Consider the following 15,473-nt stretch of genomic DNA (forward strand, 5'->3'; position numbering starts at 1 on the left):
ACCGGAGACACTGACTCCCAGACGGAAAGATGGGACAAATATGTTCTGCAGAAACAGTCGGAGGGGAGGAAAGGCATCCTTCATCTTTGCTTTCTGACAAGCAGAATCACTACAGGGCATGGTTTCCCCATAACAAGTAGCTCGCTTAGCAAGTGTGCATGGGAGTGTGCTTTGCTGTCACCCATTGGAAACTCCATAATTATGAATGCTATGATTTATTAGGCCTCAAGCAATAATTATTAATTACCTTATTTAGCAAATGCAGTTATGTTCTTGGGTTTTGGCAGTATTTTTTCCTACTCAGAATATACTTGGGCAGTTTACTTTGAAATTCATCTTTCATAAGCATTTGTGCCAGTGAAACATGAGCATGTATACTGAATACTAACACAAAAAAGGGGTGTGAAGCACACATTTTTTAGATTTTTTTCTTGACTCATTAGCCAGATATGTAATTCATACTCATTCAAACACCAAGGCACTATTCCATAATTTAATGAGAATCCCTGAAAAAAAAATAATGGAAATGGTACAAAACGCCACATAAATATCCTTATTTCAAAATTATGCGTAGAAAAGAACAAGACTCGTGTCTCCACTGTTTTATCACCACGAAGCTTCCTGGATCTGCAACCATCTCTTCATCTCGTTTTCCTTGGGTTGCCTTCAGCCTGCTTTGTAGAAATGTAGACAATTTTACTTTGTCTCATTATCCTCAGCTCCTGCTTCTCCTCATGCCCTGGCAAAGGAGTTGATCCACCTGTCCTCCTGGTGCTGGCTGCCCCCTTCTACCTAAGCACCCTTTATTAACGTTGCAACCACCCACTGCGGGAAGGATTAAATTCTTCTCAGATAAGGGTTTATTGTATTAAAGAATGAATTTGCTCACATCAGGGGCTCTATGCCCTGCTCTATGCCATCAGCTAAAGAAAAGGCATTTTAAGAGTGTGAAAACCAGAGTCTCTTGGCGAATTTTCCCTCAGTTATAGCAAAAATAAACACAAAGGAAAAGAAATCCTAAACCACCACAAAAACAAAGAAGCCAGTTTTATACTGGTGATATCGTGATAAGTGACAGAATAGAGTCCAGTGGGAAATTGCCTGCCATGGCTCCCACACGCACAGATGCCAGGCACTGGGGGGACGCTGGGCTCTGGGGTGACGCTGTCCTGTCTGCATCGTTGCTCTCTTCCTGGTGCATGCTACTGCTTTTCTCTTTCTGACTGAGCACCGTTTACAACCGGAATAACTACTTGCTAATTAGGGGCTATATCTATTAATTGCTTGTTTGTTAGAGCATGACTGAGCAGCCAGCCGCTCTTCGGGCCCTATCTTTTGACTTTTTGTTTTAAATTACATTTTCATCCAGGGAGTGACTTGCTCACATGACAGCTCAGTGCCTGCCGGGCCCCGCACCCCTCGCCAGCTGCCGCGGGCAGCGGGCGTGGATGCAGGGCCGGGACCCCCCAAGGGATGGGGGCGCTCAGGGGCCAGCCCCGAGGAAGAGCCGGAGAGGAGCCGCTGTCGCAAAGGGACACCCGCATCAGCCCGTCCCCGGGAGCCCCGGCTAGGCCAGCGGGAGGAGGCGAGCCGGAGCCCCGCTCCCGGGGGCAGAGCGCGCCGCTGAGAGGAGTTTCCACGGCGCTGGCTCCGCTTTACGGTCTGGCACATTGCTATGGACCCGGGCTGGGCACGGGTGGGCTCGCCAGCTCGGGAGCGAGCAGGGCTAGGCTTCCAACAAGCAGCCTTCTGTCTCCTCAGCAAAGCAGACGGAGATGGAGACGGCGAAGCAGGGCCACGCGTAGCCCCCGCCGCAGGTGGTGATGCTCGGAGCATCCTCTCCATCCTCCCGGCCTCTCGCCCGGGCCCTGCGCGGGCGGGCGCGGGGAGCGGGGCATGCACGGCTTCCCCGCTCCGGGTTTCGTGTAGGAGCATCACCCCGGCCCGGGCCGGCAGTCCGCACACCCCCGCCCCAGCAGCATGCACACGGCAGCCCCGCCAGCCTGCAACCTACCTGGGGGCCCCAAAAAACTTTGCTGGCACCAGCAAGCGCCAGCGCGGGAGACACCCCGCAAACCTGCGCTGCCCCCCATCCCTTGGCATCTCAAGTCCCAGCCGGGAGAAGCCAACCTTGTCGCAAGGGTCCTGAGGATGAGAGTACCCCGGACGGACAATCCGTCTCCCGCCTGGAGCAGGTCCCTCTTTCTCCCACCCCTGCGGTCTTGTCTATAATTGGGCCGGGGCGAGGCTCGCAGAATTGGGCAGGAGGCAGGGCTCTCCCCAGCACGCCCGCTTTAATTGGCTCCTTTTTTTTTTTTTTTTTTTTTTTTTTTTTTTTTTTTTTTTTTAAGCGATGGGGAATGAAATGGTGAAGAGGGTAGGAGGAAAACCTGGAAAGCCAACACGGTAGAAAATCAGGCGCGGCTGGCAGAGCCGGCAGGCAGGGAGGTGTGAGGCGCCCTGGGGCCAGCCCCGCCGGCGGGCGGTGGAGCGGAGTGCCCCGGCGCCGCCGGGGGAGCGGTGACGTTCCCGGCAACTTTTGGAGGAAATTTTGGCGCTTCACGAAAAAGCGGTGGGGTAGGGACCTCCCAAGCGGTTTCCAGCTGGCGTCTGGCAGGAGTGGCTCAACTTTGTCCAGCTGCTTGTCCCTCATTGCCGGCTACCTTCCACTTGCAGCCTGATAGTTCCCACTAGGAGCTCCGGCAGCCGTCGAGGGAGAGAGAGACGGGCCCCTGTACAGCTGCAAATCCTCTGCGAGGCGGGCGGAGCAGGCAAGCACGGAGGCGACGCACCCACACGAGGCTGGCACACAGCATCAGGGAAAGTTTTGAAGGGCGAAGGACCTGGCAGGCTGGGGAGGAGGCGAGGAGAGCCGGGCTGAGCTGCAGGCGCAGCGAGGGTGCGTGGTCTGTCTGCTCCTCGGTTGCTTCTCCCTTCAGGCTGGTTGGGGCGGTGCAGTGCAGCTGGGAGAGCTCTTGGGAGCCGATTTAAAAAAATAAAAAAAATCTTTCCTGGATTTGATTAATTACAACAATCCCCTCCTCAGAAGATCTGGAAAAGAGGAGCGAGAATCACCTATCCCTTCCTCCGCCTTTCAGCAGCTGGCTCCTACCCCCCACCCTCGCTTCCCCCCTTTTTCTCCTCCTCCTTCTTCTTGTCTCCCCGTCCGCTCCGGGGGCTGCGGCCAGAGCCTCGTCAGGAGGAGGGAGGGTGAGGACTCACCCAAGTTGGCCCCAGTTGGCAGCACTTCGGGCAGCGCGGGACTTGGGGCAGCTCCCGCTGAACAAAGGAGCCCGTTTCCCGCAGGGATTCGGGGATAGCGCCGGGCTGGCCCGGGCCCCGCTCCTGCCCTAGCCCGGTGCCCCCGGGCTGGCCTTTCCCCGTACCCCGAGCGCGGGCGCGGCTGCCTGTTCGCCTGGAGATCCTCGAGCAACCTGGCGAGGGGAAGCGGGAAGCGGCACTCCGCGTTTTTGCCCTCTCTGCTTCCTTCTCTCGCTCTCTCCCTTCTTTTTTTTCCTTTTTTTTTTTTTCTTTTTTTTCCCCTAAATTTTAGATTTTACCCGCAGGCGGCCCAGGTGTGGGGGGGGTCCCTTCCTCCGCCCGAGGGGCGCCGGTGCCCGGCGCGGAGCGGGGCGCATGGGGCGGCGTTTCAGGAGGCTTTCGGCTGCTCCCTGCTCCCCCGCCGGATGCTGCCTGAGCTGTTTTGGCTGTTTTTCTTCGCCGGCGATGAAGGCTCTGCCTTGAAGATGGACATGATCTGTTTTTTATTCCTGTCTCTGGTGCCGGTGTACAGCAGGGGACAAGGGGTGTACGGTAAGAGACGCGGTCGCTGTTTGCGAAGGAGGGGTGAGGGGTGGGGGGCGAGGGCGCAGGCGGCGGCGGTGGGATCAAAGTTAAAAAGCACCTGCAGGAGAAAGTAAATGATGCCGCTGAACCTCGTCTCAGCCTGAGCGGAGAGACTGACGCAGCAATAGGGCTTTTAGCGCCTGTAGCTACTTCGTAATTCCTCGCCGTAACCTCTGGCCGCCTCCCATGTACGAGTCCGCCGAGATGGCACGCAGGGACCGCCGGCGGGGCTGCCGCCCGGGGAGCGACCGGAGCCCGCCCTGCCTCCCCTCTCTCGCGTGGGGACGCCGCGCTGCCGCCGGGGGCGGCTCCGGGAGCACCTCCGAGTTGCATTTTCTTTGGGGCAGGGGGAGGACGGAGGATCCCCTGCCGGCGATGCGCTTGCGGGTTTCCTCGCTCTCAGGACCGGCGGCACGGGGAAGCGGGGAGGCCGGGCTGCCCGCTCTCGTTCCCCGGTGCCGGGGCTGCGCGCTCCCGCGGCCGGCGCGGCTCCGCCCGGCTCGGCGGGGCCGGCTCCCCGCGGCTCCCCACGGCCAGCCCCGCCGGGCTCCCCCAGGGGCGAGGCGAGGCCGGTTTTGCACCCCGTGGAACTTTGCTGCTGCTTTTCTTCCTAAGGTGATGGAGATGGGTGGGTGGTGGTCTGTGGCAGAGATGATGCCGAGCTGCTCGATTTTTTTTTCCTTTTTTATTATTATTATTTATTTTTGCGTTTAGGGAGCTTACTTCCTCTCCTTGTTTGCAGGCAGGGTGGCAAATGGCGAGCTCGGGTGGTCTCCTCGTGAGAGGTTTGTTTTCTGCAGCCCCTGAGTGCGAGGGCAGAGGCGGGGGATGACACCCCGTGCCGCCGAGCACAAGCCCCGGGCTGAAAGAACACCCGGGATTTACTTTAGCCAGACGTGCAGCCCCCCTTTCCCTCTGCCAGCCCTGTCTGAATTCTTGCTTTACAAGATCTGCATTTCCAATACACTGGGAAAAAATAAATAAAAGCAACCCACAGGACTTGTCTCTCATAACAAGCCGGCTTTATCTTGGCTTACAACTCAGTTGTGCGTTGCTGTTAAGTCCTTCTGGAAGGCATGCCACTGCTTCTAACAAGCCAAGCTCTCTGAGCTCTGAAGAGAGACCCCAGTGAGAGAATCCAGCCCCCCCGCTCCCTCTTTTTTAACAGCACGCAGCCAGTCTCTTGTGTGAGCTCTGGCAAAGATCAGTTCAGTCTCACTGACTATGGGTAAGTCTTTGTAGGTCACTTTTTAATGATGTATTTCTTAATGGAAACAATTCCTCCTTTCTCCTGGAGGACTGGGATGTTAATTTGAGTTTGGGTCTGTTTTGTAAAATAACCGTTTTAAATAGAGGGTGTTTGGCTTCCTTTATTTTTTTTCTTCTTCTCACTATATGTGTTTTCTCCCAGTCTGTATATCCAGACGAAAAGTGTATGACCCCTGAAAGGCTGGAAAGATGAGGAGTAGAATGAGTTTGTGGTACAGAAACCTGGTCAGGGCATATCATTCAATCCTTTAAAGCAGGTAATCTGCTTCTAGCTGAACTTTTATTATTTCACTTCAGTGTGTTTGCTGCTGAATAGCTGTCAGTTTCTGCAGAATGGACTCACTGCTTAGGATTGTAGCAAGAGGGACAGAGCTTAAAAGCAGGTTTGCTTAAATGTGCTTTACAGGGTTGCCTGTTGTATTTTTTCATACACTTCAGTGAACTTGCATTTGACAGAGTTGCTGCTATTAGATCTTCAGAATAACTTACTGATGTTTTTGTCTTTTTCTCTCAGAGAGAGATTGAAGAAGCTGTGTACAAAAGAAAGCACAGATGCAGACATACACTAAGATGAAGGCATCCTTTTAAGCCAAAACGGTCCACTAGTTCTATCTGTTCTCTTTCTTAACTACACAAAGGGGAAATCTAGTGTCTTCCTTCCTCTTCCCACCCCTGTCTCTTCAAACTATTGAACAACAGGAGCCTTAATACGCAGTTGTCACTGAGTGCAGCCCAGAGCAGTGTCTCGTGGAATCAGCACGCTGCAAACTTGGACGGTGACTAATAGTTTTCATATTGTCCTTACCAATTCTGCCTTCAATCCTCTACCCTGGGCTGATTTCATGCCTTCTGCAGCCAGCACTGTTTCTTTGGATGTGAGATTGCTGTTACTGATGGCTCAGGCAGAGCTGGGTTAATATTGTTATATGTGCAAGGATAAATAAAAAGCAGGATTAGAAATTAGTCCCTCCTCCACTTGGGTTTTTCCTCTATATTGGTCTCTTGCCGTAGCTTTAAGCTGTACTTCACCATTCTGTGTTGTGAATGTCGATCTCATGTGGCATCTAATGTAAAAATTATGGGACCTCAAGTGTCACGGCTCAGATCTCTTTTCCTGCCTTTGCATATTGGCAGTGGAGACTGGGGGAGGCATCTATATGGGTCTATAAATATATTTTACTTTAGCAAATCTCCTGAGATTAAATCAGATTAAACAAGATAAAGTATCCATGTGATGTACCCTTTAAATAATACACCCACATGGATGTGCACAAAAGACCTCTGTCTGGGAGAGCAGAGTTGTTGGAGAGGTTTATTGAGATGAATGGTATAAATAAAATGTGTATAAGGGGGGTTCTGGGAAAGAAGCATTTGCAATCGAGGTGCAATTTAATTAGGAGTCAAGGTGCTTTTTGCCTGCTACCTGAAGAGCTTGTTATATAAATTGGCATTTGTTGTAATGACTGAAGTGTGTCTGAAACCCTCTTCTCATTAGCTGGTCCCATTCTTTCAGCCTTGTTTGTTGCAGTGAGACAAGGCTGGCCTGATGGGGAAGGCAATTCAGCAGGCTGCCAAGAGGCAACTTTTATCAGTCTTTTGTGGTAGCCTATTTCTCAGACTGCATGTGCTTTTCAGTCCTGGTGTGTTAATGCTGCTGGTCAAGATGAGAAGCCAGCTGTAATAGATCTCTAGAAAATGTCAGAATCGAGGAGGAGGAGGGAAGAGGTAAGGAGACAGGGGACTTGACCTTCAAAGATTGGAGTTATCAACACTTTAAGACTGTAAGTTAGACTGAGAGGGGAGGATTGGGGCGTGGTGGTGGCATTCAAAGGGAAAAGTATGCCTCTTGCCTCCCACTGCCTTCTAGATTCCAGGACTTGGGTAGCTCTGGTTTGGTGTGCACAGTGCTGCTGCTGTGCTTGCTCCATGTGCAGTGTATAATTAACATTTCAGGGCTGTTTTGCAATTAGCACAGTCCCACTGACCAGCAGCAGTCTTCTAGGCACAATAAGAAAGTGGGATGTTTTGTTCCCTGCCCCTCCTAATTCAGGTGCAGAAAAGACATTGCAGGAATGGACATCACAGTGTGTGATGAGGGGCTACGTACAGCAAGGTGATGGAAATGGAATAAAAGGAAATGTTTAGGCTGGGCAGCAAGGAAAGCTGCCTGGCACCATGATCAGAGGGACTGGACGGGCTGCACTTGAAACTGGCTGGATGAAGCACTTGGGGTGTCGAATTGTCCTGCCCTGGCCTCGGAGCTGGGGAATAAATTACCTGTTAAGGCTCTTTGTTTTAAGAGACACCATCACATTGAATCATCCCTGAGATGCCACTGCAGACAGCAAAAAACAAACAAACAAACAAACAAACAAACTAGCGTTTGACTGTTTTTGTGTGTCTGTGATGGAGGGGTGTCATACTAAAACATACCTGGTGTTTAGGCCATAAACATCCACACTTTTTCATTTCGTGTACACATGACATGATTTGTTTCCTGCTCCTTTTACCTGTTTTTTGTTGGCTTTTTTTTTTTTCTTAAGTAAAAACACTTTCCCTAGAGTTCTTTTTAACATAGGCTGCCTCACACCCTCTTGCCACGTATGCATCCATGTCTTCTGCTGACCATTTCTGGGGCACAGGCACTCTAATGTCACCTGGAGCCTGCTGATCTGAATCCATCCATCTCTTATGCCTCTGCCTAGAGCTGTTTTGCCAGCAGTAACAGGGGGACAAGATGTGGAGCTCTTCAGCTACCTTGCTGTCATCTCAGTGCACCCTGTGTCTTCAGAAATGGCTGAAGAGATTGCTGGCTACAGGAATGATGGTGCTGGCTCCTGTGAGCCATTTCTTGGCTGATTGTGTTGAGGAAATGCAGTGCTTGAGCAGTGGCTCTTCAAACTAAATATGTGTGTGTGTGTGTATACAAATACACATGGATGTACACACATCCTCTGTGCTCAATCATTTCTCTCTGTTGTCCAGCTCTTAAATCTGTCTTGGCCTAGGCTGTATACAGTCTTTTGAGGAATGACTTTTCTAACTGGAGAGCCATAGGAATAGTTTCACCAATGGACTGAGTTGGTCCAAGATTTGCATAGTTCTTGATCATCTCTTTAAGGTCAAGGCATTAAATCTGTCCAGCGCAGTGCTTCAGAATGCCTTGCTTTTCTTCAGTTGTAATGTTTCAGATTCACTCTTCTGTGACACTAGAGCCTCTGGTTTTAGGTCAGGTCAGTAGCCTCACACACCAGATAAGCCCTCAATTGACTTTAATATGCAGTACTAGAAAACTGACATTATCCTCTTGACAGGTTGTTTGCAACTTGCTGGATGAAGTCAAAATATTTCACTATAGGTGTCATCAGAAACCACCATCCTATGCTAATTTTTGTGGGAACATGAAGACAGATGTTGAATAATTTGACGTGAGCAGCACAGCTTTTAAAATTATCACCATGTCAGGTTCAGACTGGAGTTTCTGAAATATATATATATGATTTCAGATGAATTTGAAAGAGGGGGAGGTAGGTGCAGTAAGTAACTCCCAATAAGTGGAAGATGCAGCAGAAGATGGCCCTGGAGGTTCAAGACAGTAATTCAGTAGTGGCACTAAGGGGTGCTGTGCTGCTGAGGCTGCTGTTCTTATTTTAAAGTAAAAATAAAAATGATTTCCATGCTGGTAACTCAGGGATCTTGTGACACTTCCCATCAACCAGAAGCCCTACTGTTTTGCCTGTGTTTTGATGAGTTACTGCTATTCTGCTTGCTCGAATAGAGTGGTTTCAGGCTTCCAGTCCCTCCCTCCATACACACTGGTTCATTAAGCATAGTCTATTAGCATTAAGCTAAAAACCATGCCTGCATGGCTATGGCTTGTTATCAGGAGGGCAGAGGTGGGGGGTGGGGGAAAATTGCCTTCTGCCCAGTGCCAGTGTGCTGATAAAAGCAATAGAGAGAGATGCATTTATACTGGTGAAAGACAGCTTGGGTGTTTCTTACTCTGGTTCATGGAAATGTCCCAAACCCTACCTGGAGAAGGCTTCTTTAGGTGGCATAAGGTAAGTCCACAGGCAAATGGTTTGCATGTGTAGCTCTGGAGAGACAGTGCTTTGGTGAAATTCTCATCAGGTGAGATGATGGTGGTTTTTGTGCAGACGGGTTGCTTTGTTGTGTCATCAGAAGGGGCTGTGTTTTGCTGTGGGTTAGATGAGCCCTCTAGACAAGAGACAGTGGATAATGTTGGCTTGTTCTTGGAAAGGCTGTGGGTACCCACATCTGGTGATACAATATGTGTTCCTTGGGCCGTACCGGGTAGCCCAGATGTTAGGTACACTGAAACTGTTAACAAAACTTTGAAGCTATTTCTGCTCTCAAGCAGTCAAGGTGAACACACCAAGTGCCTGTGTCCCAGACACTTTCTGCTGATCAACATTCTCTGGTGGGGCACAGGTTTAAATTCAAAAGGGTAAAACATGCCATTGCCCCAGGGCTTGTGGAGGAAAGGGGACAGGTGTGGCATTGACACCACACAGCAAAATGCTGATCTGGTAAGGTCTTCAGGATCCACCAGAGTGAGTGATGTGTTGAGAAGTGGAAAAAGAGAATTTGTGTGTTTTATGTCTCTGTGCCCATGTTTAATTGGTGAGATCTCTACTCTGGTAGGATCCAAAGTACATGGATTTGAAAAGAAAAAAGGGCTTTCATCTGCCCCTCATTTGGGGAAGGCGATTGAAGAAACAACAGAAGTTTGCTTCTTATAGCTAAGCACTTGCCTACTGTTTAAAAGAAGAAATCAAATGTGTGACAATCCATGGAGCTGAGACTCAAAAGTGCTGCATTAAAGAGCTAAGAAAGAGCTCGAGAAGTGGAGCAGGAAAAGGAGATCCTGGGCTACAGCTGATCTTGTGTCAACGAAATTCAAGCGGGAGAAGGGCTATTACCGCCAGGTTAGCTGGGACAGCTCATGATGGGAGGCGGGCAGCCCTTGTGCCCATCAGGTGTTTCTCAGAACGAAGGTTTAGACTCCCGCTTCTTTTCCGTGACTTCTGCCCAGGCAGAAAGCGCCGCTGCAGGCGGCTCCTGCCTCCCCTCCCGTGCGAGGAAAAGGCTGCCCGTCCTTCCCCTGCTGCCGGCGGGCTCCGAGCACAGCTGCGACTGCGGAGCACAGCTGGGCGGCGGGGCCGCGCCTCCGCCACTGCCCGGCAGAGGGAGGCGGTGCGCGGCCCCGGCCCGGCGAGCGCCCCTTTCCCGGGAGAGACGGGAGAGGGCCCGGCCAGCGCCCCTTTCCCGGGAGAGAGGGCCCGGCGAGCGCCCCTTTCCCGGGAGAGAGGGCCCGGCCCTCACTCCCCTTCCCGGGAGAGACGAGAGAGAGCCCGGCAGTCACTCCCTTTCCCGGGAGAGGGCCCGGCGCTCCCTGGGGACGCGCTCCCGCTGCGGCAGCAGCCCCGTCCCGGGGTGGGGCGGGCCGGGCGCGGCCCCGGTGCCGCCTGCCCGGGCGCTGCCGGAGGCGGCTCGTTCTCCCCGTGGCCGCCTTGGGCGGGCTGCGGGCGGGACCCCGCTGTCCGTGTTCCCGGTGCCTTCCGGGAGGCTGTGTGGGAGCGAGCGCCCGGGATGGAGCTGCAGCGTTCAGGTTTTGGCGCTGGCTGCATGCGTGTGGCTTTGCATCTGTCCCGGGTTTGTTTTAGCATCTGGAGCGCTGTCAAATGGTACCCAAGAACTACATAACCAAAGCCCCCTCTTCGTGCTTTTGTTTGTTGGTTTGTTTGGTTTTGTTGTTTTTGTTGTTTTTTACTATTTCCCCTTTTCTCTTTGTTTTTCCTCTTTCTTCTTCCTCTCCCACTCTCTCCTGGATTGTGAACGTGCTGTTCTTCCACTCCTTCTTGTCCATTTCCAAACAAAGATGATACAAAAAAGTGAATGCAGGCCTCTTAAATCCTTCATTAAGTTTTCCCTCATTCTTTTGTTTTCTTTCTTCTTTTTGTCTTTCTTAACATATCTGTGTAGTTTTGGTTTGGGGGTTTTTGTTTTGTTTTATTGTGTTTGTTTGGGCTTTTGTTTAGTTGGTTTTGGTTCTTGGAAAGGTAGGATTAAAGCAATCTGAATGGATATGAGGGAAGAGGGATCGTCGTGCATGGCCTTGCTCTGGGAGAGGAAGAACAGACAGCAAGGTGATGTCTGACTGTCAGGTTTAAAATTCTCAGTTGAGGTTGTTCGTGCTGTGATGTAGCTACAGCCTTGGTTCTGTGACACAGCAGGGCTGAGTGGCCCACAGCAGAGGGATAGGATTGATGCTGGTGCTTTGGCCCTTGGAAAATACAGCTTAGGGACCCTAACCTAGAACAACACTGTCTTCTGAGCATTGTGGCTGCCTGCAGGGAGATCTTTGCACCGCTGTATTTGCCATGCTGTATCCAAGGTCAGCTTCTGACTACTAAAGCTTCAGTTTTAATGCCCCAATAACATGGCCCGTGGCTGGCAAAAGGAGACACCTAAAGTTAAGCAGAGAAGTAGAAAGGCAGCTGAATATAAATGATTAGTTTCTTTGAATTTTCCCCTTGTTCTTTTAGACTAAGCAATGTGGTTGCTCCAATGTGTGCTTGTGACTGTATTCCCCAAATGAACAGAGAGCTTTATGGTTCTAGTAATGCTTGAACTCCTCTGAGAAGGATGCTCCTTCTGTAAAGCACTTGGTGTTCTCAGTATTGTGCTAGCAAGGAACATATGTGCAGACACAGTTACATATTTCAGTGGTTGTGAGTAGGGCAGGACAGCCCACTGGGGACACCGTGGTGCTGGAGTGGCCTGGTGATGTGAAATCACCAGCCCTGCTCTGTGGGCAGGTCACGGCTCTGTGCTGGGCTGCAGACTCCAGGGAGAGGGTGCATCGAGGCGGCAAGCAAGGACCTCAAGCAGCTTTTATTGCTCGGGCCAGCCTCTTGCTTTCTTGTGGCTCCTTTTTCACCCCTGCTGCAAATCACCCATGGCTGTTACATTTTGCTTTAGCTTGCATAGTGGGGACACCACCAATATAGTAAAAAATCTCCTGGTTGTGATCTGCTGGCTTGTGGTTTCTCTCCACTGTGAGCTGTAGTGTAGGACAAATGGCATCCAGGTACTTTTGCTGGGTTCGTGTAAATGGAAATGGCAGGGTGAGGATAGCAATTGACAAAGGTGCAGTAAGAACAGCAGTTTCTGAAGACAAATTAGCAAATGTTGCCTAAAGAAGAACTGACAAAACATTGAAAGCTCAAGTCAAGCTGTGAGAAAAGCTTTAGGATGTCTGCAGGTGGACATTTAATACAAGAGTAACTGCTTGCTATTGCTGCTTCTGTTTCAGAAGGAAATGGTCCTTCACTAATTAGCGTAAATTGTTTTAAAATAAATGTGGATGGGAATCTTGTGCATCTCTTGTGTGCCTTTGTGATGAAATAAAAAGGAAAAACAAAGATGTGATTCAGACAGATGTTTGCGAAACATGTCAAAATGGGTTTTTCTTATAAATACTGTTTCACCTTCTGGTGCTTGTTGCATTCCTTGCATGGCAGAAAAAGGCATTCGTAGATTTAGAGTGAAGAATGAGTGTCTTTTCTTAAGTTTAATAAATGGATTATTCTGACTTGGAGCATTCCTCAGAATAGCAGAAAAGTGAGAACTTGAAGCTCATAAAAGTAACCCGAGCAGCAAGAGCCAGCTGGGGATGGGAGACTGAATTCCCCTGCCAGTCAAGTGAATACAGCTGGGGTGTTAAGAATATTTAACTGGTAGGGGCATCTGCAGTTGATAGACCCTGAAAATCCCTCTCACAGTGTACATGTAAGATTTCTTGTGGGTTTATGTGTCTCCCATCCCTTTATTATCTATGAACTTCCACCTTTATGATGCTTCTTTTGCCTGGTCATTCCACTGTGGTGTGGGGAAATGAGATGGAGATGAAGTGATTTGCCCATGGCAGAATGGAGAATCAAACATCAGCAAAGTTTTAACCATCCTTTTTTCTCTGGTAAGGTGCTGCTGGTATTAAGTGCAATCCCTGTGGCTGATAAATCCAAGGTAAATACATCCTCAATAAGGAGGCATAAGCCGTTGAAAATAGGCTGTGATCCAGTTATTGTTGAATCAAACTTTTTTAGTAAGAAAACAAAACCATGTTTTGTCATTCACTACTAATTTGGCTCATCTTTGATATGGATTAGGATTTATTTTAGGACACCCTTTGGAGGTCTCCTAGAAGTTGAGCCTTACTGTACAGCACTGGGAGAGGCAGAAATCTTTCAGTTGTGGGTACACACATGGCTTTGCTGTGCTTGGATCTGCAGAAGGATCTGTTTTGGAAACTATTGACTCACTGCAACAATTTAAATTATTTTGCACTTGATCAAAGAAGCAGTACTTCTTGCTGTGGAAAACTTCTATCATGAATGGAGGAGGTTAAATGACTATTGATGGTACCCGGTGGAAAGACAGAAAGGCTGAGTTTGCCATGAAGGAGCAAAGATTTGGGATGGGAAGAAAAGCAGGTACATGATTAGGGACAGTGCCTAGGACAAAGGAGAAGCTGTGATATCAAATGCTATGACTCAAATATGGCTGGGTGCCAGAGCAGAGCACAGCTTTTGAAGAAGCAAAAAGGATACATGAATATTCCAACACATTTTGTCATCTTAAGTATGTGCTAAACCGTATTCTTAGTTTTCTCACAAGTATGAAGACAGAGAGAAATTTCTAGTATTTGTTTCCCAAATGCTAATGAAGACCAAAAGGACTTGGTGTTGGTGCTGTTTGTTTGACAATTTGACTTACAGTGCACTCACACTACGCCTACGCAGAAGTAGGACTGTGACTTGTGGGTGCACTCTTGAGCTAGCTTTAAGTTAGCAGTTTTGGTTACTGATTGCAGTGCGGCAGTAGCAGCGTGGAGCTCAGCCTGGCCTGTGCTCCAGCCACTCGTGGAACATCCTGAGTGAGCCCCGTGGTGTGAGCTGAGCCCCATGGTGTGAGCTGAGCCTTGTGGTGTGAGCTGAGCCCCCTGTGCCCAGGGTCACCCAGCAGCGGCACACTGCGCTTGACCCCTTGATAAATAAACTGTGAGGCTACAGTTTGTTTACTGCATAAACTACACTGGGTTCATGCTTCCTTTTGGGTTGCAGTGCAAACAAGTAGAGTCAACTGCTGCTTGTGCCACTGCATGGGAATCCTGTAAATCCAACTAGCTGGCTTATTGTGGGGTGCAGTTTGAAGTTTGATGGCAGCAGCAGCTTAACTGCTGCAATCCCATAGCTGTGAACTCTAGCAAGACAAATGCCAGGGTTCTTCTAAATCTGTGGTGTCCTTCAAGCAAGCATAGATGCAGGAGTACAAACTGGCTTCATGCAGTTTGCTGTGGTGAAATAGAACCTCTAAACAACAGGTCTGGAATTAATCTTTCATTTTGAAAAGGTATTTCTGAATAACTCCTTGCATAGACAAGCCCTGCATTTAGCTGTGATTAAGTTTCTAAATTGTTTTTTCAAAATAGGATAGTCAAGCTCCTGTACCATGTAGCTGCATCTGAAGACGTTACCCATAGAAACTAAGCCCCAGCTTTGGTTAAAATAGCACAATAATAGTTTGTGTTCTGGCTGGTCAAACGATAAGCAGCTCAGCACTTTCATCCTTATTTCAGCAGAAAAATGCAATTGACAGTAGAGAATGACTGTTTACTATGATGTGCATGATTAATACCATAAATCTTTCATGTTGGGATGTTGGGTGAGAGGCATGAATATCACCACAACAAATTGAAAGAAGCAATTTGTTACGTATTTGTGGTTGGTAATCAAGCTTGGAACTCCATGTAGAAGGAGAAATTAGCCAAAGTGAATGTTAGTTACTGAAACCAGAAACCACTCTGGCATTTGCTAAGCCTTGGCAAAGATGCCACGCTGATTTTTGCAGATCACAATGAGCATATGTACCTACTTGTGGCTGATGGTTATTGCAAGTGGCCAGCAGCAGTGCGTGTGCTATTTGACAAACAGTTCTGCTTCTTGGATTATTATGGAGACATTTCAAAGTATGTTTGCAGCATATGGCTTGCTTAAGGAGATGGTTTTAGATAGGGGATGTTGGGTAAAAGACAGTAGATCAGCTGCTTATCACTCAGCTTCACTCAGTTGGGTCAGCAGGGCATTTTGTAGAGACACTTAAAAGAGCAGTAAAGAAAAATGTGAAATCAGCCCCACATCACAGCTTTATAAACTTTGTTTCCTTGCATAGAACAGTGTGCTTTAAAGCTCCAGCAGAACTGATGCTTAATAGACAGAGTTTAATCTAAGAATTACAATGGATTGTGTCAAAGCAAGTCTAGAGGAAGCAGT

The 15,473-nt window shown here is 49.2% G+C and overlaps 1 protein-coding gene across 3 annotated transcripts in view; it reads left to right on the forward strand.

The window, feature by feature from the left end:
- Positions 1-375: 375 nt before the first annotated feature.
- Positions 376-15,473, forward strand: part of MDGA1 (MAM domain containing glycosylphosphatidylinositol anchor 1) — a 152,694-nt gene continuing 137,596 nt past the window's right edge. The window contains exons 1-2 of one of the 3 annotated variants that reach the window (XM_063390871.1): positions 380-2,577; positions 2,677-3,813. In XM_063390871.1, coding sequence (XP_063246941.1) covers positions 3,687-3,813 — 127 coding nt within the window. In that variant the 5' untranslated portion in view covers positions 380-2,577; positions 2,677-3,686. Of the gene's footprint in view, positions 3,814-15,473 lie in introns of all 3 variants that reach the window. The other 2 variants (XM_063390872.1, XM_063390870.1) reach the window with 2 other exon arrangements.

The sequence above is a fragment of the Prinia subflava genome, chromosome 2, assembly GCF_021018805.1.
Source record: "Prinia subflava isolate CZ2003 ecotype Zambia chromosome 2, Cam_Psub_1.2, whole genome shotgun sequence".
In the NCBI taxonomy this organism is placed as follows: Eukaryota; Metazoa; Chordata; class Aves; order Passeriformes; family Cisticolidae; genus Prinia; species Prinia subflava.